Raw genomic sequence first — 25,303 nt, forward strand, 5'->3', positions numbered from 1 at the left:
TTACTGGGTGATGTAATCAGTCTGTTGCCTTATTCATCCTGTGAAGTCTCCTGTGGTTTAATCATAAATTTAATATGTAAAGCTGTTGATGTGCAAATTTTGGCAGTGTTTTATTTTCAGTAATAATTGACCCTTTCTCAGTCTCGCCTCTTGTAAGCCTCGCTCAGCACCTCAGTCAGCTGTCTCCTTTCCTGCTTTTAGATATGCTATGTGATAGGCTCGGCTGTGTTGAAAAGACAACCACATTCTGAAGGTGGTTAAGAGATAAAAGCGACATATATAGTCACATCCTAAGGTTGCTATTGTTAGGAAAATGCTAGCACATAGCATATCTTGGGAAGTTCTGGCAGCTGGCTCAACTGTTTTATTTATTGGAGCACAGAGCGAAGTGGGGCGGCACTTAGGAAGGGTCAGTTGTAGGTCTACCATTGAAGTCACACATATACAGCGTGTGTGTTGATTTTGTGACATTGCAAACACCCCTCTGCTTTCTTAAAGTTAAACCAATTATGAGCAAATGAAGTTACTTCATACTTAACTCTGTGGGATCTTTTCATGTTCAGGCTAGCTAAGTCAGTTAGTCAGTTAGTTAGTCAGCCTGCCACTGAAATTCGTAATTGCCTTTGTCACAAGTGCATGAAAAAACAGGTCTCTGCCAACTGCAGTATATTTTAAGTGCAGTACGGTTTGCCTTTGACAAAAGAAATCACAGTGACTAATAAGTATAGTTCATCCCATATTGTTGTCATTGATTCATTGTTTTATTTTTGCTGCCAGAGCCGCTCTGCTCTTTTTCAGGCAAAAACTGCAATCTGTCCTGAATTAGCTGTCACAACATTATCTTTAAAAGATTCTCTGGATCTTCTCCGCTGACTGAATGAATGGTGGGCTGACACTGGGGAAATTAATGTGAAAATGAGTGTGTTTCACTGACACGCAGCCCAGTTGTGTGTCTCCATCCTCTTCTGATTACTGTAAGTCAGCTTGATGATAAGTAATAAGCTGTGCTTATGATAATAGTCCAGAGGCTAAGTGTCGTACATCAATCCGCTCAGTGTCAGCTCATATCAGCTCTGCTGTTTGCCTTTGTTGGAGGAGCTCTGCCTTGGGTGAAATCTCTTTACCGCTGTCTCTTTTTATCTCTTCTTCACTTTGACTGTGCTTCTTTATCTTTCTGTTTCTGTCTTACAGTACATTTAGTTGCATCATGTTTTAATTCACGAAAGTTGGTACCCAAAGATGCCTGAACATCTAAGTGAGCAAAGTACTGTTTGATGGCATTTGATACTTTTCATTTCATTCATTTCATTTCGTACTAATTCATTCATTACACTGGCTTTGTTCATTCAAACAGTCAGCACAAATACACAGACACAGACACACACACACACACACACACACAGCTCTTTTACAGGTTTAATCTATTGATCTTAGCTGTTGGTGCTCTTGGGCAAGCTGCTACACTGATGATTGCTATAGTAAAGCTGCTCCGTAACTGACATGACAAGGTGGATACCTGCCAGGTGGGAACGTGTGTGTACATAGTAACAACTGTAGCCCTCCTTCAGGCTGCTCCTACAGGATAAAAGGTGTGCAGTCAACTTGTGTGCTCATTCATCTCAAGGTAGTCAATTGTTTCATAAGCCTGCAATTCTTTCACTGTAATTAATAACATGTGAAATGACTGATCTGCCTTCTGACGAGTTCTCTTTAAATGAGAAATGAAATCCCAAGGAATCATCATAGGTTACACACACACACACACACACACACACTGTTATCTCCTCACACACAGCATTGACGCTTCCTCTTTTCAGGAATAAATCAACAACAACAAAACTCTTCTCACAAAGGCTTGTGGAACAGAATCATATCAAAAAGGGTTTTGTTGCTGCCGTGTATGTGTTTGAAGGTCAGAGCATTATAACAGTTTGAAAGCAAATGCAGGGCCGTGTTGTGTTGTGATACGGTTACTCTGACTTGTTTGTTGTTGCTCTACCCTTCCTGTGACTCCTGTCAGCGGCACGCCAGTTCAGGCATGGAAAGACCTACTCACTGTGTGCACTGTGTGTTGTTGTGTTTCATTGTCTTCAAAGGTACACCCACCTTACCTCAGTTTACCCAACTTCTTATTTCTATATTTTTCCCATCTGACATACTGTTTATGACATAAATGTATTGTACACAGTATAAGATGACGCAGATGACAACTGTGGGGGAAGAAGATTTGAAGTAATGTTTAAATGTTCACATTGCTCTTTGCTACCCTCATGATGATCATTGACTGGAAGTCATGTGTTGTTTTGTGTTATGGTTCATTACCCTCACTCTGAGGGCAAAATAGATTACAGCAGAAATGAGAGCAGAAGTCAACTGGACGGACCAGAGAATAACACAGAGCACAGTCGAGTAGAAGAGAATCAGATAATATATGGAGAGAGCGGAAAACAGAGCCATGTTTTCTTGGGAGAACTGAGCAGAGCAGAACAGAGTTGAATCAAATGCACTTTAGCAGGACTAAATAGGACAATAAAGAGCAGAGCCGTTCAACACAGAGCAGTACAGATGAGTGCAGTGCTGGGAGTCACATGAAGCTATATATTCCTGCTCCCCCAGCAGCCATGCATCAGCCACGGTTCACAGATCACACTCTACCCACAGTCATACACTAGAAAAGATAATCTAACCAGTGTTCAAGCCCACAGACTTAGCTCTGAGATGATACTTTTTATAGCTTTTCTCTCTCTTCTGTGTCTGAGTTGGGCTGCTGGTGAGCCTGAGGTGAGTGTAGCCCACTTATAGAAAAATAATCGTACTAAATAAAAAAGTTATGCTTCTTACTTTCTTCACAAAGGAGATAGTACGGTGTGTGTAGTCATGCCAGCAGAAGCGGAGGCTTTCAGGAGCAATTTAAAGCTTTCTCAGCAGTGAGGAAATGTCTGACACAATATTATTGTAATTGTTCATAATTCAATGTTTTATCTAAAGCACTTTGTTTTAATCATGAGTGTGTGCATGGACAGCATGGCTGACCTTGAACATCTAAATATAGACTGGTAGTGCCGGGGCCTTGGGTACCTACTATGTATGCAGAATAGGGCTGGGAATTGAGAACCAGTACCAAATTGTCCAATCCATGGGAATCGTATGCCACTGAGCTTTATCACTGTCTGCATATTGACAGTTGCTCATTGCATATGGCGGAGAGGAAGAAACAGTGCAAAAGCGTGGCTTCATTTCGTAAAGAAACTCTCTCTATATATATAACTAGAACTATAACTGCTCTCTTTTCTACACTGTGTTCAGACTTAGATAATAAAACAGTCAGGAATCAGTAAGGGAATTCCAATATCACAGTATATTGAAGCATAACCCCTGTATCAGGAATCGTGACACGTATCGTATCGGCAGATTCTTAGTAAAACACCGCCCTAGTGTCCGCTGTCCTCATGTGCCTTTAGTCACTTTTGTTATGACGTGAGCTAAATAAATGTGATTTACTAATATGATTTTTATCAGACAACCAAACTGGTTCAGGTACGTGTGGCAGAGATAGGAATTGGCAAATGATCAGCAGTGCATAACAGCAGAAGTGTGTTACGAATAGAAGAATTGTTTACAGAAGTTTTCATGAGCATTGCCAAGTGTGTGCTGGTTGGTGCTGGAGCAGTGTAGAGCAGTGTAGAGCAGTAATACAGAGCCGCTCTGGGTGACACTGGTGTACCGAGGCCTTGTGATGGTCCTGATGGAGCTCATCATGAAGCTGGTAGCGGACACCCACCGATGCTCTCACTGCTTAATCAGTCTTCCCTCTCCTTTCCTCCCTGTCTCTGTCTCTCTCTCACACAGAGAAGTCTGTGTGAGTTGGACTGAGACTGCAGGTGGGAGGAGGAATGAGGCTGAAGTAAAGCAGCAGACACACTGCTTTGTTTGCTGTTCTCATGCACATAGGTGCAGTAACATGGGAAAGATCTCTTGATACGATTGTTAGTATAAAGGCACCTAGCAGATGTTTGATTTCATAACATGGTACATTCATGGACTAGACAAGTGTACAGTGTGTCGAGTGAACCATTCACTCTACACACAGCACTGGGAACTCTATTGTGTTTTGGTGTCTGAAAGTTGAAGCGTTATCAGTGTTTGTTTTTTCTGTGTCAGTGGAAGATATTGTTCTGAAACCTGCTGCTTCTCACCAGCAAAGACTGTAGTGTTGATATCGGAAACTACGTGTTGTTGAACCACAGGGTGCTGGATTTGAGTGGCTTATCCCTCTCATAGCAGGGGGCAGGGGGCAGTAGGTGTTTGCATAAGGTGTCTGTGTGTCTGTGGGGGTTGGAGGCTCTGCAGAAAGTTGCTGATCCATCACGTATTGTTGTCAGTAAACTGCTCCATCAACATGGAAACATGGTTGACCTGCTTGCTTGGATGACAGGTTGTGAAAGATTGAGTCCTGCTGGTTTTAGAAACCCTTTTTTCCACCAGTTTGAGGGATGGTTTCAGTTTCTTTGCGTTTCAGCAACCAAAGAAACTGGTTCCAGGGTGGCACCCACATCACTTTGCTGTTCTAGAACCAGTAACCACTTACAACAGGGGCTGGGGGTGCCTGTTTAGCTGTTTAGCACATAGATGTTATGAACATAACGCTGAGCTATCTGGCTAGCATGGGTCAGCTATTACCCAAGCAAGTAAAGCTACTAATTCATTACATCGCTTACTGTTGGGAAATGCAAATGCTGTCTTCTAAAAACAATAATCCAAAAGATTCTTGCCACTATCTAAAAGGTTTCTAGCTGTAGACATTACAGGTTTTTATTTGTCCTATCAGCAACTGATAACACTTGTTGCACTGTTAGTGAAGCCGTCCAAGAGATTTGCAGAGAGCCAGCTTCTCTCGCTGTCAACACTGAGCGGGTGTAGTCATAAGAAGCAGCTCACATATTGTCATGTTTGACAAACTAGTTTTTCTGGAGTGTACCTCTCTTCCTGGGAAAAGGTGTGTCTGTTTCTACAGCCACCAAAACACCATTCAGTTTAATAGGGATAGAGTCTGCATGTAATGACAACAATGACATGAGTATTTAGTATGCAATTATTATTTAGTGAGTAATCCACAACAGCTAAACTACTAGAGCTCATGTGATCATGATCATGTAAGAACATGATGTAATTGCTCTTTAATCCTTTGACTTTACAATAACTACATGCTAACATAATATCTGTTTGTAAGTTTAATATCTTCAATGAAGATTCAACTTTAAAATCTTAACTATGTATTTAACTTTAACACAGTTGTGGAAAAATGTGAAATACACTGTGAAACAATTTAACAGTTGAAATCTACAATAGCTGTGTTTTCTGTATTTGCAGCCCAGCAGTGTTTTTGTATGCTGATGAATATGCTTTCTTCATTTCATCCATTGTGTCACCGTACAAAAGTTAAAAGGACAGTTTTCATGTATGTGTTGCAGACATTCCATTCTCGACTAATATATTATGTGGCTAAAGAAAGAATAAAAACATTAAGTTGATGTAAAACATTTATTATCAGAAGTTTGCCTCTTCCATTCATTAGCTGTTTATTTATCAAGATTTAATCCGAAATCACAAGGAGATGCAGAGAACTTCTCTTTCTCACACCCTCGCTCTCTTCTCTCTCACACTGTCTTTCCCACAACCACACACACAAACACACACAAACCAATTTCCACACATATAGCAGTTGTACAGATTGTGCAGTAAGGGAGACAGTGGACAGGGTTATTGTAGTTTGTCTTGTCAGCCTTGTGCTGGAACACAACAGTAATCTCTAAATCAGCACCTCTACATACACACAGTCTCACAATGGAACACAAAGGGTCATGAAAACCCACACTTTCCTTGCTTACACACACTCTGTTTTCCATAAAAAACACACAACCACACATAGAGACAAAGGCGTCTTTGTCCTGTTGAGGTCAACTGTTGTCACGGTGCTGTTGAACAGAGTCAGTCTGTCGTAGTGTCTGAATGGTGCTGTCACCCTATGTCTCAGCAACACTAATACGGGGCCATTCATAATTATTAACAATAAAATCACCAGGCTCACACACATGTGCATGTGCACATACGCGTGCATCATGGGAGAAGACACATGATTTGAATGAAAAATGGGAGAATCGTGACGGTGCCAGAGTTGTAATGACAGCGTGTTACTGTAAGTCTATTGTCTGTTATTACTACAGATTGTCAGTGTCAGCTGTCAGAATGAGTTGTGGCTGTAAAAGTTGGTGCTAATGTAGATGAGCATTAGGCTGCTCTGCAGGGGGGTTTATTCTCCAAAGGCGTCCGTAGATTACATCACCGTCCTTCCTCTTGATTTCCGCATGTTGATGTCTGTTTGTCTATAAGTCAGCATGACAGCATGGCAGAGGGATGAGGGCCTTGAAGGAGAGATGACAGAGAAGGGATGAGTGGAAGGGATGACAGGAGGGAGGATGGGTGCGTTGAAAAGCTGGAAAAAAAAGATGGCAGGAGATGGAGGGGCAGCCAGAAGCAACGATGAGTGATGACAAGTCAGCCCTGCTTTGAGGAATGCAAAATGTGTGTGCGTTATGTGTTTAATTTCTCCTGGCTATGTGTACACTTAAGTCATGCCTGCAGTGGTTTCCAAAGAGTGCATGTATGGGTTACATGCACATGTAGAAAATAACAGGCACAAGGATGTACAGTGTCAGTGGGAAAACCCTCAACTAAACTCAGCGAATAACCTAACTGCATAAAGCAGAGTTCAGGCATTTAGACTTTTTGGACCTCTGTTGGTGACCAGTAGAAACTGCAACAACAGGAGTAGACTCTAGTGATCATTGAGTCATTGGTAATGAGAATGGCCAAAATGTCCTCGCTCTTTCAATATTTTATGGCATTTTATTACCTGCAACAGTAAAAACCCCACATATCTGTCCTTTAAAGGTCTAGTGTGTAACATTTAGGTGGATCTATTGGCAGAAATTAAATATAATTAGTGCTGAGCAATATACTTAGTAAACCAGTATACCGGTTATAATCTCCTGGACAGTTTTCATATACTACCGGTGCATAGCTGAAACAATGACTGTAACTCTTCAAAAGGAAGCACAAATATGTCATATGGTTCTTATATCTTTTTTATTTTTGAGTGCTGCATCAGTTTCATGCATTCTGATTCCTTCATATATTGTATAATACTCCTAACAGTAGAATAAAATTTAAGAAACAAAATCAGATCTAAATAATAACACAATATAATGTTTTTAGGTTACTGTCATCTTTTTTCAGCTGCAGAAAATATTCCATCACAGATCGCTTATATGTCCTCATAAATTTCTCAGTTTCTAAGAGCAAATCTCCACTTTCTGCTGATAGTGTAACTGTTAGTAAATGTTATAGGTTGTTACAGGTAAGCTAGAATGGAACTGTCAATGCAGAGGTCTCCTTGTACTGGCAATTTCTTTTTCTAGAGACTTGTTCATGTGTTTGAGTCTTTCTTTCTGAGTGTTAGATTCTAAAAGCCCATAGGAAGTTGCCAAGCAAATGAGATGCATTATCTTCATTGGATTAGAGTTCGAGCATCCACATCTCCACGGCTGATTCACTGTGTCTCTGTGCAGGACAGGACTGTGCATGACCAGCTTAGTCTGTAAATTCCCAACCCCAATCATTCTCGTGCTTCACAGATGTTTCTTAGACACTCTGGTGTAAACCCTGTCATTTCTCTGTGTCAACATTCTTTACATACTTTGCTAGACATAAAAAGAAAATGTGCAGTAAGCTGTACAGTAAATCTTTTTTCTTTTTTCACAGAACATCAGAGCACCTGAGATCTGATGCTTCCTGCCATCACCATGGAAACGGAGGCCAGTCACATGCTGGAGGCGGCACTGGAGCAGATGGATGACATCATCGCAGGTAAGAGCTAAGAAGTTATATGCAATATTAATAATAATAATTATAGTAATAAAAATAATGCTATATACACTTTAGTTTAGATTGTGGTTTGGTATTAAGAACCTAACTGGTAGCAGTTTGTGTGTCATTCAGAAATGTGTTTTTTGCTAAAACTTAATTAGCTTTGATTACTCAAAGCAAAGTCTGATCTAAGTGTGTTCACTATGGATGTGTCAGTGCACTGTAGTGTTGACAGTATGGTGGGTTAGAGATAATGTGGGGCTTAAACTCACTGCCAAACAAAACCAAACTTTCAGGGGTTTTTCCATACAACAGAAATAATACAGTCAATATTGTCACTTACATTACGGACTTTTGATGTTTGCCCAGACTGCAGTAAGCACCTGTTGTATGCACGTCTTCATCTGATCAGCTCACTGTGGGTGCTCTTTCTTTTACTGACTATAACATAGTGGAATATGTCCATTTCTGCATGTAGTCCCATTTTTATGCACCAAGGATTTAATTTAAGGCTGCTAACTTTATTGACTAAGTTTGCAAGGCACTGTAACTGCCTCACAATCAAAGCCTTGCAATAGTAGAAAGCAATTAATATTCCAAATATCTGAACAAGCTTGTATACACAAACAACTGTGATGAGAGCGGTTGGGTACCAAAAGAAGCAAACCTGTGGTGGCTGTCTACTGAGACCACTCAGTAGAGACATAATGTCAAGGTTGTTCTCACCCTCACCTTAACCGAGAAAGACCTTGTGGTCGAAACGTTGTCAAGTCCATGCAGAATTAAAGAAGAACAGGATGCAAGATAGCAGTGTGCGGGTACTTATTTTGTTTGTATAATTTTGTACACACGAGAAATTAAGCAAAAGGTGTCTTGAAGGATGTCACGTAAGTTGCAACAATATCTGCAATATCTTTCAGGTTTGAAATTATCATGCATTGTGAGTATAATATGCATTTCCCAGGGCTTATAAGTTATTTATTTACTTTGTTTTCACCTGTTATAAGCTGGGAATATTTCTTTCATTTCCATCATAAGCCCAGTCAACATTACACATACAAATCTGGGGATTTAGGGATGCGAGTATGTATGGAATTGTAATTAGTAAAGAGAATTCATTTTGAGCTCGGCTGTAGTCGTCATTTTTGGTTATACCTTAAGTACATTTTGACCATAAGAAAACTCCCAGTTGGACCTTTTCTGATGACAGCAGGTTAATACGTGGTAAACAAGCGTACTTCACCTGTGACACTGCCTCATTTTCTGTGTGTGTTTTATACATGTGCATGTTTGCGTGTGTCTTTCTGTGTGTAACTGGGTTCATGTTTGCTGCAGCCAGTTCAGTCATGATAAACTAAATTGAACCAGTGGTCCACTGACAGTATGTGGGAAAACAAAGGTTGAGCAGAGCAGAGTATCTCTTCAATCACAGAGGAAAGGACAGCAGGAGAGACTGAAACTGGTGACTTCGGGTCATTGTGAATTCCTCCAAATTAGAACGTTTTCTGTGACTGATAATTACCAGATATGTGAAAAATCACATTTTCGTCTCAGTTCCCTGCACTCCAGCATCAAAGGGTGTGTCACCTCAGCCTCCTGTATAGCAGAAATGGACAAAAGAGGGTTTACAGGTACCACTGTCGCATCTGAAGCTCATCAAGTCGCTGCTGTTTGCCCAAAACGCACTGACCTCATCGAGCACTCTGAGATTTATGTTCCGGCTCTCAGTGACCACAAATAGAAATACATTAAAAATCCCATTAGCGATAACATCAGCCAATCACTAACAAGGATATTAGAGACACTTATCAACAGAACTGAGATATCTCGGTCATATTGCATTCCATGATCAACAGTTCTTTTCTCTCTGGTTAAGCATCTTGTGGGAATACTGGTGAAAGCTCTCCACTGGTTAATAACTTTGATATTGGTATTATTGATACGCATGTGTATATATCATTTCCAGTCCAAAACAATAATGTTACAGTATTTACACTATCTGCACAAACAGTATACTATTAACATTAGTATATACTGTGGTACATATGTTGATTTAATATTGTTTTACCACACAACTTTAATAATTTAAAGAGGTGAGAAATAAATAAAATAGCACATGGCGTTCCCTGATTGAAACCATAATATTTCTCAATCAAACAATAGTTTTCAAAGTGGCCACCCAGGAGCATGTTAAAGGCAGTAGAAGAAGAAGAAGATGCCAGCTCTGTGGTGTTCAGAGGCTTGAGCACCTCAATAGTTAATGTAATTACTTTTTTGTTTTAGACCAATTCTACAAATGTCATGAGTTATAACAGACAGTAAATGTCTGTATTTTTATATGAGCACCCAGAACCTTTCACCCAGCAGTGGTGGGTTAAATATAACTGCCATTGACCTCCCTGTAGAGCAAATAGTAATCACAGTATTATATTATAAATGTACAACAGATCTCCAAACCTGACACTCAAACCAATGTCAAATAGACAACTTGTTCTCGTACTACTGTTGTTCTGTAACTGTGCTGGAGTTTGCATTTAGACTGAATTAGCAGTGCGTGAATAATATTTTCCTCTGTGTGCTCTGGTCCAAATACACTGAAGTCTGCATGGATGGATGGATGGATGGAGAGATGAATGGGATAATGGTTCCATATTCTGTTTGTTTCTATATTCATACTGTACACACTCAATTGTTTGTTTATACAATGTGCAGCAAATGCAGCAGTGAGTTAGTGCACAATGTCCTGCTGTTAGTACTCCATCCACTTTGTGCTTTTTGAGACTCTATTCAATTCAAAGATGCTTTATTGCCATGGCCATATTGAAACAGCATTATCAAAGCATATTGTGTAAGGTAAAACTTAACATTATGTTACAGTAGCAATACAGTCCAAAAACAACAAAAAAAAGATTTCTTAATTTCCGTGCAGGCTGGAAATTTGCATGAACACAACACAAACAAACATGGAGGACAGTGAATGTGACACAGAACAGGGTCATTCCAGCCAGTCAAGACAAAATGAGATGTACCTAAAAGAGTGGCTATCCCTGTCGCATTGACATGGTTTGGGTCAAAATTCTGACACTTATATATAAAAAATAGTATATCACTCAAAAGGATGTCTGACTTAACTTTTAGTTCTTCACTTACTCTCAGGCTCTGTTGTACAGAGATATTCAAGCACAGGTTGTTTTCATTATGTGCTCTTTGTTATTTTTGGACTCCATATACTGTATGGAGAGACTGTAATGTGTGGCTGTTTTTTCAGTCACAATTATTTGAGTGCATCCAGATGTGTGTGTGTTGTGTGTGTGGGGGGGGGGGGGTTCCAGGGAAAAGATCCAGGTGACACATAGACATTTTGGAAACATTCAGGAGGATGTATGGCTCTGATTAAATTCTGCTTCTCTAATATCCAAAGCTTCACTCTAGGTCTTCTTACAAATTGGCTGCTAATACACCTAATAGATTAGTTTTGCGTTGCAGTCACAGTTCAGTTTTGAATAATGGTATTAATAATCTCTCTGTGATATGTAATTGTCTGTCCTCTCCGCTCCTCTTCCACATGCTCTCCAGGTTCCAAAGCAGCAGCGGTTGAGTTTTCGAACAGCATGTATGACCTGGGTTCTCCCATCAGCACTGGTCCACTGCAGGTCGTTCAGTTAGCTGAGGACCTCAAACTCGCCTTGGAGCTCCAGCCCAACCAGGAGGGAAGAGACAGCCTCAGAGCACAATTACCTACAGAAACAGCACAGGCTCTAATAGACTGGCTACGGACTGGAACTGTAAGTACATTGTGTGCTACGCTTTAAGTCAACCTCCATCTTAACATGGCATTGTTGTTTCTTAATTGTAGTCTTAAGATAATGTTGGCTTTCTGCAGGGTAGTGTTAATTCTAATTGCGGCTACGTCAACTGGAGATGTCACAATTAATTAATCTGTTTCATATAAAGCTGCATCAATATGCATCTGTAGTGAAGTCTTTTTAATGAGCACTCCAAAAGAATTTGATTCCAGTTTGTGTAACATTATTTCAGCATGGTGGATTGTCTGTGCTTCTTGCCGTTGTTGATCTTCTTTGGTGTTCATTGTTGTTAAAACGTGTGAAGAAATAGCTGAAGATGAGCATCATTCCAGAGTGTAGATTATATCTGGTTCATTTTTTCAAGCACGAGAAACTGTTTCCTTATTCCCACAAAGCATTGCGTTTTATTTTCTTCTTTACAGTCTCTACACACTTAGTGAACCACACTTCTCTTGGAGCTTTGGCTTGCTTAGTCAGAGCCTCCAAGGTTTGAATGGCATTTGTTCCACATGCACAAGTCCTGACGCACCGAATCTTGTTATTAATTTAGTTAGTAGATGACTTGAATTTAAAAAAAGTCGCATAACTCATAAAACAAATGGCCTTGGCTGTATGTTGTAGCTCATTTTTCCTGAAGCTTAATAAGCCTAATATTATATGGAAGAAAATAGACTTGGAGTGTAAAATACACTCTGGGGGCGCATGTAATGCATGTAAAACACAGCCTGCTTAGACAGCTGGGTTGATTAGATTAGGAGTGTATCTGTTCCATCAGGTGTGCGTTAGCCGGACGAATGAAAAACATAGCCGAAATGCCTCCTGTGCCATGCTAGCTGTGAAGCTGTATTTAGGCACAGCAGTGTTTTGAGCAAAATGCTAATGTCAGCAACTGTTCAGCAGTTATAATTTACCCTATTCATTATTGTAGTTGAATATGTTAGCATGCTCAAATGTGCTAATTAAACTGTAAGTGCAGCTGAGGCTGATGGGAAGGTGGTTAGTTTTGCAAGTATACACAAAATGATCAGACAAAATTTTGACCTGATGGTGGCGCTAGATATAAATTCAGAGGATTACTTCTGTGATTGATTACAATTCATCCTGAGGGAAACATGCATGTCTCTTCCAAATTCCATGGCAGTCCATCCAACAGTTGTGAAGACATTTTCACTCACCACAAAGCCACAAATGTGAACTTCATGGTAGCACTAGAGGAAAAGTAAGGGATCACCAAAATCCAACTATGAAAATCATGAATGTCTGTACAACCTTTTAAGGGATTCAATCCAATAGATGGTTTAGAAATATCAGTCTGGACCAAAGTGATGAAGTAGGCTGACTAGCATTGCCATCCATAGAGCCACACTGACAGCAGGGCTAGAGAGACAGCTTGCAAACCTTTTTAGATTTTATATTTCTGTGTCAACGGCCAGAGAGTTTACAGAGCTGCTCATTTTAAATTTGTGGTGAAACTCTCACTGTCCTCAGAGATTACACAGCTGGGTTAGAAATCGCACTGTGTGCTCAGTGTACATGTCTCTGTGAATAAAAGTTGTGTTCATTTGCACTCAGAACTGGATGCAGTGCCTGGTGATGCACAAGTTATTAAGTATATTCATTGTGATGTTTTAGAAGTTGAGGGTCTCTGAGCAATGGAGTAAAACGTGCAACATGCTAACCAAAAGAACCAGCTTTTTTATGTTGAAAGTGCTCCACGATCCCAGACTCGGGTCCCAGAGGACCATGGTTCTCCATTCGCTGCCAGGAATGGAGAATAAAATCGTGGAAGAGAAAGGGGGAGGTGTCTGCTTCATGGTCAATAACCAGTAGTGCTCATATATGGAGATTATGGACTTACAAGCCAGTCTCTAAACTCTTCACTCAATAGAGACAGAGAGACAGCCACAACCAATCCTAAGTCTTTAGGGCTGTGACGTGGAAGTTGTGTGCTTGTAAAAACTGTCGTACCATATAACGTTGCACGGGATATTCATTTTCAAGATGATATCTTTGCCCCAATTGTCTTTAATGTGCTCCCGGGTGGCTACTTTGAAAACTATTGTTTGAGAATATATTTAAACTGTGATATTTCATTTATTTCACACATCCATTCACAGATTCACACATAATTTGTTTATTTACATGATGTGTTTAGTTGTGATAGTGTTTTCTCAGTAGAGGGACAGTTACAGCGGGGTCACACACTGAATGGTCAGAGGGAGAGGAGAGGAATTTAGCTGCTGTGCTACAGAATAGCTATTCTCTGCTGCAGTAGGTTTGCACGTCTCTGTGAGGATGAACTTTGGTCTCTGTCCCAGTCTTACACCAGCCTCTTCATCTATTCATTTGTTTTTTATCAGCTTTCTTTCTATTGTTTAGTTCAGTTGCAATGGCATTGTGAGCTGGACAGGAACAACCTTTAAAATGTTTCCGATATTGTTTGTACTAATATTAACTGTTTAAATCATACTTAAATATATTAATATGAATAAATCCAAACCACACCAGCTTCAAAGTTCAGAATTTCTTTTGCAGAAATATTCTATTTGCTAACCTGAGGTAAAGCTGCTGTCATCATCAGTGTGGTATGTTTTTAATGTTGTGTTATAACGTCAGAGTTTCAATTTGAATATAACAGAAACCTTGAGTGTGCATAAGTAAGGTAGCCACCTTTTGCAGCAATTACAGCTGCAAGTCGCTTGGGGTATGTCTCTATAGGCTTGGCTGTCTAGCCACTGGGATGTTTGCCCATTCTTCAGGGCAAAACTCCTCCAGCTCCTTCAAGTTGGATGGGTTCCGCTTGTGAACAGCAATCTTTAAGTCTGACCACAGATTTTCTATTGGATTGAGGTCTGGGCTTTGACTAGGCCATTCCAACACATTTAAACTTTTCCCCTTAAACCACTCAAGTGTTGCTTTAGCAGTATGCTTAGGGTCATTGTCCTGCTGGGAGGTGAACCTCTGTCCAAGGCTCAAATTCCTGACTGACCCAGGTTTCCCCCAGAATTGCCCTGTATTTAGCGTCATCCATCATTTCTTCAGTTCTGACCAGTTTCCCAGTCCCTGCCAATGAAAAACATGGGAATGGTGTTCTCGGGGTGATGAGAGCTATGGGGCTTGCGCCAGACATAGTGTATTGATGGCCAAAAAGCTCAACTTTAGTCTCATCTGACTGGAACTAGAATACCTTCTAATATATGTTTAGCTGCCCACATGCCTTTTGGCAGCAACACCAAACGTGCTTATTTATAAATTTTAACTTTAATCTTTTTAACATTTTTTGGCCACTCTTCCGTAATGCCCAGTTCTGTGGAGTATACGGCTTAATGTGGTCTTACGGACAGATACTCCGATCTCTGCTCTGGAGCTTTGCAGCTCCTTCAGGGTCATCTTTGGTCTCTTTGCCTCTCTGATTAAAGCCCTCTCTTGCCAGGTTTGTTGTCGTGCCATATTCTTTCCATTTTTTAGTGATGGCTTTAATGGTGATGCATGGGATGTACGCACACAACACTTTTCCATTATTTATGAATTTTTGAAACAAGGTATTTTTTCATTTCACTTAACTAATTTGGACTATTTGTGTATGTCCACTACATGAAATACAGATAAAAATCCTTTTTAATTCCAGGTTGTACAGCAACAAAATAGGAAAAATGCCATAGGGGTGAATACTTTTGCAAGCCTCTGTAATACTGTACAAAGACTGATTCTGTGATTCTGACAGTCACCATGTTTTCATTGCCATACCCATCATTGCTCTGACACAGTGCCAGCTGCTTCTACAGTTACAGTGAAGGAGGGAAGGGAACAAGGAGAGAGGTTAGAGTTGCATTAAGTTTTCCTCAGAGACACCATTACAACTCGACTATTATCAACTTCCTGCGCTGATCTCCCTCCCTCACACCCTCTGTCTGTCCTTCGTGGCCTTTCAGCCGCTTTAACTTCTCTGTTTACAGCAACCCTCACTATTTTACCTCTCTCTCTCTCTCTCTCTCTCTCTCTCTATTTACTATCACTGTCCAACGTTTTCCCTGCATACTGCTACTCTCCCCCCTTCCCCTCTCATACTCTGCTTGTTTGGACACCCTCCCTCTACTTTCTGACGTGATCCTGTTTGTAAATGAGGTACTTAGTGTAGTAGTCAGGCACTCAAGGCTCTAACAAGAGGATTCGATTGCTCAGAACTCATAAGGTAAGCTCAAACTGCTCAAACATGGTGAAAGAATTCAAAATGTCTGGGTTTTTTAGCTGTTTTGAGACATTTTGACTGATATAGTAATTTAGCTTTTTTCTTTTATTTTTAGAAAATTTACACAAGTGTTGTTTTGAATTTGTGAATGCTTTCTGCTGAATTCACTGACATGCAGCTGTTCCAGATTCAGTTGTATGTTTGTTGCTGTTGCTGAGTGTTGTCCTGCAGAGGCTGCTGTCTTCTGCTCAGAAAGCAATATAGGATTTAACACACTGATTCAGACGGTTGAGGCTGAAAAGGCAAAGTGAATCTTGGATCCAGTTCAACAGCCTTTTGAGCTCCTACATTGTTTCAACAGCAGATGTCTCACATGTTGCACACATTCACCGGCCAGCCCTCCCTCCCTCCAAATCTTTCTTACTTTGATTCCTCCAACTCTTTCTCCCCCCTCTCTTATTCACTCCTCCCTTCCTCCTCCATGCTGTCCTTTTTTTTGCACTGATGGATTAGCATGCAGTGTAACGTGATGGTGTTGTCTTTGTTCGTTCACTTTATGTTTTCTGAGCAGGTATCATATAGAGGAGGCAGGTTCAGTTGATGGAAAAGCTTGAGGGAATTTCAAGGAGAAGCAGGTTGTGAACCTGTTCAGGGCCTGTGTTTGTTTCCCTTGAAGCCATATGTTAATATAAGTGAAATGTTTATTATACTTGCAAAATATCAGTGTAATGTCCTATAGGGATTTATGCATGGTTTTGGTTTTTTATATTTTTAACGATAAAAAATACCTCTGTGTTTTTCTGAAGGAGCAGATTGGTTTAGAATAAATATTTACCCTGATTGCATGTCCCCCACACACGCAGGTCTTGTTGTGTTTGAAATGAACTTGCACACTTCTTGACACAGTTTATGGTAAACAAGGTGCTCTGGTTGGAGTATGCTTCTAGGAATACTTAGAAAATAAAGTGAAAACTGGAAGAGGATTTATTACGGTGTTTCTGTTCTAGGTTTTTTTTTTTCCACTTTTGCATTTTCCAAGTCCTATTATTCCTTAAAGGTCCAGTGTGTATCATTTAGGAGGATCTATTGGCAGAAATGTAATATCATATTCATAGGTATGTTTTCATCAGTGTATAATCACCTGAAAATAAGAATCGTTTGTTTTGTTACTTTAGAATTAGACATTTTTATCTTACAGATGCCGCTGGTCGCCCTCCATGGAGTCCGCCATGTTGAACCACCATGTTTCTAAAGTAGCCCAGTAGGGACAAACCAAACACTAGCTGTAGATAGGGCCGTTTGCATTTTTCACACGTGTCGTAGTTTCTCCCTCGCACTTGGAAAGGGAGGGGAAGCAAGTTAGTTGCAATCTGCAACTNNATCCTACACACTTGACCTTTAATTAGAGAGTTGACAGGATAAAGGTGGCAAGAAATGAGGAAAGAGAGAGATGGAAAATTCTAAGCAAGAAAGGCTCACAGCCTGACTCACACGGGGAATGTGTGTCTGTTTCCTGGGTCGTCGTAGGCACATACCAGTGCACTGCAATTTAAAAAAAATCTGATTTAACTCTATCGCCAAACAATAATGTCAGTATTGCACAATTCTACAAAATCCAGACATACATTTTTTTTATGTTTAATGCCAGTGCTTTTAAGATTTTTGATTCATGCTATACCTGCACATGGCTACAGTATGGTTAGGGTTAGGGAAAGGTTGTGGTTATATTGTAAATAAAGTACGGTTAGGGTTAGGCAATAAAACATTGTTTAAGGTTAAGGTTAGGGAAAGCTCATTGTAGCAGTTAATAAAATTGTAGGGGTTAAGGTCAGCAGCATTGAAAAACTAATTTTTTTCCAGCAGTAATGTCCCTGTTACCATGGATGATCAAAACTACACTACTTTTGTGGAACTGTTTCCAAAGGGACTATTCTTTTCGTGGAACTGGACTATTTCAATAGCAGACGAACAAAAGCCTGGCAGATTATCAAGGCAGCTAATACATAAGGTTGGCTGCTCCCTCATCCTGTCCACCTTCTCCCCCTTCCTCCTCCTCCCTGCTGACCTAGAGGAACAGGATCAAAGACACTCGTGCTCTGCAATTAGTGTGCACCCTGTGGGCCGCTCCCCAGGGGTGAAACACACTCACAGATACACACATGTAAACACAGGAAGCATCATAAGTGTATTATAGGCAGGAAGTTGTGATACACTGACTGCTACTCATTACTGCTGACCCAGAGACGCTGCCATGTTTTCAGATGATGTTCCTGTGTTCCTGATTGAGTTGATGATATTTGGAGAAGAGTTTTCCCAAACTTAGTCGAAGAAAATTAGTTTCTTTGCCTGTTGATACAAAAACCAGCTTTTTTTTAATATTAGCACTGAGGAAAGTGGGACAGATTCAAATCATACACATGGTGGTTTTTATCAACGTTTTTATATCTCATGCTACTCATCTTATTTTCAGGTTTGAGCTTTTTGGTTACAGTAAAGTAAAGAGAGTAAAGAAACTAAAACATAAAGAATGAGTTGAACAGTTCTAAAAAGTGCAGTCATGTGATGGGTGATGATTCTTTGTATAGTAGGTTCTGACTGAATGACCCCTTTCACATTACACATAGTCATTTGATCAATTTTTAAACCCCCCTCTGCCAAAAATCTGTTTCTCGTCTTGTTCCTACAGTGTGCTGTTTGAATGATGTATGTGCAGAGAAACTAGAAGGATGTTTTCACATTCATCTGCTGAAAGTAGAACGTTTCTCTGTGCTCATTGAAAATCAGATTTTTAAGGGGCGGGGCCTACCAGCTAATTTGTGCCATCCAAATAGTTTGGAAGTCAGTCAGTGTGATGTAGAAACTTGAAGCCACCAGTGCACATTCACTGAGAATGAGCTTTACAGTGAAGTAGGAGACATCTTGTGTCCAGCAGGAAAACTTGATTTAAAAGTGTTCAACGAGCAGATTCAAACACTACATGTCATGGGACACCATGTTAATTGACCCATCGACAGTAATCCCCTTACAGTCCTGCACACTGCAAAACCCGACACAGCGCAGCTCTGTGCGTAAGATACTACATTAGATATCTGTGTATGTGTTCTACACATGTGGCAGTCGATGCACTTTCATGTACATTCCATAAGCTTCATAAATCATGCTTCCCAAAATGTACCCTCATCAGTGCTGAAGTACTCTTAGTGCTGTAGTTTTTGTTTTTTTCTCTGACTTGTCTTGGACTGCTTTCTATTTGAAGTCAGACGGAGTTGGTCTTTAGCTGGTCTTGAGTCCAGCAATATGTTTTTTTTAATGAAGTAACTTCAAAACAAAACCTTTGATGAAGCACGCTTGTTTAGAAAACTGGTATTGGTTTAATTCAAAATTCAACTAGAATGGGTAACAGGTTACCTTCTTACCTAACTATGGCTACCAGGCAGCCAGTCAATGTCACTTGCAATTGAATGCCTGGCTGCCAAAACTCATCTCATTGGTAATGGCAAAAGCATTCCTTTTTTCTGTCTCGGTCTTGACTCTGTTTTTCTCAGTTGGACTCAGTCTTGACTTGGACTCGAACCTCTCTGGACTCTGACTTGACTCAGAACTATTTGGACTAGGTTTTGGCTCGACTAGTCCTGTACTGACCTTTGTGCCCGTGGCCAGATGGCGAAATGTATATTAGACCCTGGCAGGTCTGCAAAAGTACACAGTAGAATTTGGGTACACAAAACAACATGAAGCCATGAAGGTTTTATTTAAGTTTATTTCTGACTTTTTCTTATATAAAGACACTTTGAAAAACCCATAATCTACCGAGCAGTTATTCGTATTTGAGTTTGTGTGTGTGTGTGTGTGTGTGTGTGTGTGTGTATAAATGAACCTGTCTTTCAGACAAATGGCTGTGCATTGTTATGGTGAACAGTTTTGTAAAATACACAGGAAATGGAAACCTGAGCTAATGGGTTTAAACATGAAGATGATAAGCCACAGAAAGACAGACATATTGGGGGCGGGGGGAGATAGAGAAAGAGGGAGAGAGAGTCTCTCACTTGTGCAGTGTTTTGGAGTCTCCCGATGCTCTGAGTGTAACTTAATTAAAAGAGGGCACAAGCGAGGGGGAGATATCTGGCATGGCTCGTGTTTGTGCTGACATTACAGCCTGTTGCTGCTTTGTTCGCGTGTCTGACATCAGATGCTCCTGGTTTAGTGTGTGCGTGTCTGTGTGTGTGTGAGAGAGAGAGGGAGAACATGGGCCAACATTCAGACACAAACAGATGACAGAGAAAGAAGAAAAACGGCCCTCCCACCACCCCCTTCCTTTCTGGGCTCGGCCATTTGGCTGTCAGACGGACCTCAGCAGGGAGAGAGAAGAAAAGAGGGGGAGCGACTGAGAAATAAAGAAAGGAAGAAAAGAGAGAGAGAGAGTTTTGAAAAAGAGAGGAGTGACTGGAAGGTGAAAAAATGCAACAACTCCAAGAACGGGGAAGAAAAAGAGGAGGCAGCGATTGTCCGAATGAAAGGAGAGATGAGTGAGAGCGTGAGGGAACATAAAGTGGGGAGAAAGTAGGGAAAGGGAGAGAAAAAGCAGTGATACTAAAGAAGGAAAGAAAAGAGAGAAGTACTGTAGGAGGAGGGGGACAAAACAGGGGGGAGTTGTCCCTCTCAGAAGGCGAGGAGATCGTAAAACGCCCTCCTCAACAGCTGTGATCAACACAGTCACACACACACATTCACATACACTTACATGACAGAGCTCACATGCTGCAGCGGTCTCAAGAATCCACTCTTACTTTGCCCATTCTGTGGGCCGTGTTTACGCACTCAGTCTGATAGAGTCAGACAAGAACACAGTGGAAACAGGCAGGGCAGCGATGGGCTGGGAGCATGGAGACTCCCATTGACTTCTACAAGCACTTCTCCTGGCTCAAAAAGGTGAGGGCTGAGCTTTCATTTAGACTTTTTTCTCTTTAATGTCTGTCCTTGCATCGCATTCCTTCCGTTAAATTGATGCCTTGAAGGAGTTTCCAGTATGTTTTTTTGGAGCAGAGAGAAGAGCCGTGTTTATAAGAGAAAGGGGAAGCTCCTCTGTCCCAGTGAGATGATTATCATTCCAGCTCAGAAGCATGTTCGTATTGTGTTATTTCCCGGCGACTGACTGTTTTCTGATGTAATTTCCTTTAGCTCAAGAGCAGGGCTGCATCTCAACTTGTTGCAGTGTTGTTAGGGCATGTGTGTGTGTGGAGGCACGCATCACAAGGACTCTGTTATCAGATTAGGAGCATTATCCATCAGCTGATTATTGTTGACAAAGCATCGTCTGATACTGCTGGATTCAATCAGAGAGGGACTTTGGCCACGGGAGAGTCTGTGCTGGTTGTTAAGACACAAAGTTTCAGGAATAAAGAAGGTTTTGGTGTGGGTTGAGTCATATAAGCGGATTATTGTAGATGTAAAATCAGCGCCTTGCAAGTCTGTGTCATTCTGTCGGATGTCTTCACATTAGGGGCGTGAAAATATTTCATTTAAGACACCCCTAAAAACTATTAAGATGTATTTTTTTTCTTCCCTTCTTTTTAGCATTATATAGTCGACCTTGAAAATGACCTTCACTGACCATTCGAAAGGGATACCTACATTGTTGGAACTACTATTCAGGCCAGGTCTCTCCAAACTCAAACTGCAAACTCACTTGGGGGCACTGCTGGTTTAGGGCCACTTCAGTGTTCAAGTACTAACAAGAATGTGCAATATTTTTTTCAAACTGTTTCCATCCATACTTCATAAAAAATGCCAACAAGTTTCTATAACATTTTTTATATCATCATTTATCATCATCTTTATTGTTTGCAAACCTGCCTCTTTTCTGTATTTACCTTTAGCAGGCACCTTTGACCTTTAGCATTATTTTGCAGCAAATTAAAAACAATTTGTAAAATAGAATTGTGTTTTTATTTTAATAGTATATAACAGGGTATTTTAAATTGATATGAAACCAAAATAATTAAAGTCTTGCAGAATTATATTACATTTTTGTGTCGTGGGCTGAATTGAGATCCCTGGTTCAGGTTATAAGCAGTCTTCACACAGAGAGGTGTGTAAAAAAGATATAATTTATCATGCAGTGATTTTGTTTGAAAAAACTGCATTACCTCCAAGCTCTAAATATGATGAGTACACAAACCTTATGTGCTTTCCCTAAATAGCACCAGCTTTGTCGTGCTCATATCAACTTGATGCTTCTCTGTGTGACATTTCCTTTGAATTTATAGAATAAATATTCACAAAAGCTGATCAAGTAGTGTGCATATCTGTTACAGTTTCTGAAGGTGGCACTCTGTCTCTTTAATGGCTTTTTTCACTTGCTAACACAGACAAAATGTACATCCACATTTTGGGCCTTATCACATTCGAGTCAGGTCATGCTGCATTCAGGGGACTTTTTACTGGGCTGATTTCTGTTTCTCGGATATCTCATCAATTGAGCCTGCAAAGCAGATATCCTGCTATTTCCAGCACATTGTACTCTTTTTCTAAATTCAGTATACTGACACAGCAGATACAAAGATAGAGTGAAGCTGATTAAAACATGTTTGAGTCTGAAGTCTTTCAGGGCAGGGATCTGCTTTCAAAGAACGGGCTTAACTTTCTCCAACTTAAAATATGTCTGTAAAAGAGGCAGCATGTTAGTTTGTGGACAATTTCTTCAAACAGATGAAGTGGCCGTGTGTGTGTCAAAATTTGGTCTTTTCCAGTATCAATATATTTCACAACATAGAAAGTGTATACAATGTCACATTAAGTGATTGAAGAGTTGAAGAATTTGGGGGGATCATCAACAATGTACAGAGCCATACAAAAATAATCTATCTTTCTCAATCATCACTTGTTGCTGTGTGTGCTGCTGTATCTGCAAAGACCTGCCCAATATTTGTATTTTCTTCTTTTATATAAGTATATTTTTTTGGCCTTTTTTTATTGCCTTTATGATAGTGACAGCTGAAGACAGACAGGAAAGGGGGGCAGAGGGAGGGGATGACACGCAGCAAAGGGCCGCAGGTCTGATTCAAACCCTGGGCCGCTGCAGCAAGGACTCAGGGTCGCCAGCTCTACCCGCTGAGCTAACCGGGCACCCGTATTTTCTTATTTTATTTTATATAGTTTCTGAGTGTTGACCGGGCGAGGTATGAGGTCTGTGTGTCTGTTTGTTCTGAGGGCAGGGCTGAGCTACACACACACAGAGAGAGGTGGTGGACAGTGGACAGGATGAATCTTGGCTTTGCCTGCATTCACACAAAATCCAGCAATTTGGCTTCTTCCCGCAGGATTGTGCAGAGGTGTGGCCATGTTTCTTTGCTCTTTAGAACATAACCACTGTGAAACAATCAGAAAATAACATTCACTGCTCACTGCTTGGTTCTCGCTAACATTGCCCCCTCTCTTTATTCACTCTCTTGCACACTTGACCACCAGCGCGTAATGGATAACAAAATAGACAATTTGCCAAAATTAACAAAACAGATTCTAGCCTGCCAAAAAATACAAATCTAGACACACCAAACACATTCTTTATCTCTTCAAGGAAATGTGATGGTTACAGCTGGTTAACTGCAAAAACAGTGTGTGAGTGCAGTGCCTTCACCTTTATTTCCTGTCGAAGAGAAGGCTCACTTATTGCATCATGCCACCCATTGTGCATGTTTATCCTGTGGTTATACAATGGTTTGGTGCGCTCCATAACAGATAGAACATTTATGTTTATCACTCTGTGTAGCATGGCTAAACATTTTTAGAGCATTAACAAAAATGTATTTTAATGTAAACTGAGCTCTGCTGATAAATGAAGAGTCATCCTGAATGTCATCAACTCACCTTCAAATTCACTTTCCCCACTGACTGCGAATGTTGATTGTCAAGCTGTGCAGACATAAAATTGAATTGGACCAGCTTTTAAATTAGATTTAGAGACACAGTGGTGTGACTAGAGAGCCTATAAGCTAATGTGTTACACACGCTCCATGACCAAATCAAGTCAACACTCATCACTGGATTTAAGAAAATGTTGTTTCCTACAACAAAATCAGTTTGACTAGTTTTTTTACTCAAAGTATCAAAAACAGGTTTTGGAGGCAGATAAATGTATGACTGTATATATTGTTAGTGCTGTATGTTTACACTACAGTGACTGTTTTGTGTAGCTTTTTTGTGAATCATTAAAAGTAGGTGCTGTCCTGCATGTTGTCATGCATTCATAGGCAGTGGGATCATATACAGCACTGTATGTCATCAGGAGTCCCACCCACTCCCCTGGCCAGAGCTGTTGTTGTAAAAACTCTTTGCTCTTGCACAGCTTTCATACCTTCAACTACTGCCACTTTGAAATGTTTTGTTTTGTCTCTAAATGTTTCAACAGTATATGTGACAATTCATGAACATATGCTAACCAAGATTTTGTGACTTAACCTAACCAAACCTTAACCAAAGTGGTGTCAGAAAACAGTTGAATCTCAACTAATGCACTCCTAATAAGACTGAAATGTTACAAATCTGTAGGCAGACTATCCAGATAAAGTGTTACGAAATGTTGTTTAACTGACTGTATTTCCATCAGTGTTAGCCACAGAAGCGATAATGCGAGGAACCTAACTCCGCCCCCCCAAATCTGCCTCCCTGTCCCCTTCCCTCCTTACTCACACGATCCACCGGGCGACGACAGACAGATAGAACCAGACTGGCCTAGTTGCCTCTATCAGCCCCTTCAAGTGCTCTGTCACCTCCCTGAAATGGTGCTGCTCCTCTGTAGTCTGATGGGAATATCTGTGATTACAGCATATTTCACATACTTCCTGACTTCTCCCACTGGAGTCACAAACCAATAGTCATACTGTAACTTTATTGCAAACCTATATTAGAAGTCAAGGGAGGCTTTCAGACACCAGCCCTTTTCACACTGCGGTATTTTGTACCTTTAATGACGGTTAATCCAAACATGATTGCAGTAGAGCCTAAGTAAAGTCTTTTGATCTCACACTTACTTTCTCTCTTTCCTCCTCTGCTCCCCTGTCTCTCTGTTTAGTTTACAGTACGGTAATAGGTTTCACTTGTCCATATGGTCAGTGTCAGGTGGCCCAGTCTGTATACATCCCCTTGAACCCACTGACCTCGGCTACAGACAGATCATGGAGGATTACACGCTGATTTTAGGCTCTTTTGTCTGTGTTCTCAGACAGTCAGAGAGAGATGTATGGCCAACAAAGAGCTTACAAACTAAAGTTTTATCTGATATCTAATCTTATCTCATCAGTGCTCTATGCCTTTTCTTTTGAATGTAACATGGCAATGAAAATGTTAACCATTGTACTCAATTCAATCAGAGAGGGACTTTGCC

General features: G+C 40.6%; 1 protein-coding gene across 2 annotated transcripts in view; it reads left to right on the forward strand.

Moving 5' to 3' along the window:
- The window catches only part of ppfibp2b (PPFIA binding protein 2b), a 79,555-nt gene that overhangs the window by 12,700 nt on the left and 41,552 nt on the right, over positions 1-25,303 (forward strand). For both annotated transcript variants that reach the window (XM_035664570.1, XM_035664569.1), the window contains exons 2-3: positions 7,822-7,926; positions 11,503-11,711. In XM_035664570.1, coding sequence (XP_035520463.1) covers positions 7,845-7,926; positions 11,503-11,711 — 291 coding nt within the window. In that variant the 5' untranslated portion in view covers positions 7,822-7,844. The remainder of the gene's footprint in view (positions 1-7,821; positions 7,927-11,502; positions 11,712-25,303) is intronic.

The sequence above is a fragment of the Morone saxatilis genome, unplaced genomic scaffold, assembly GCF_004916995.1.
Source record: "Morone saxatilis isolate NCDOM2014 unplaced genomic scaffold, NCSU_SB_2.0 Contig2, whole genome shotgun sequence".
Classification (NCBI taxonomy): Eukaryota; Metazoa; Chordata; class Actinopteri; family Moronidae; genus Morone; species Morone saxatilis.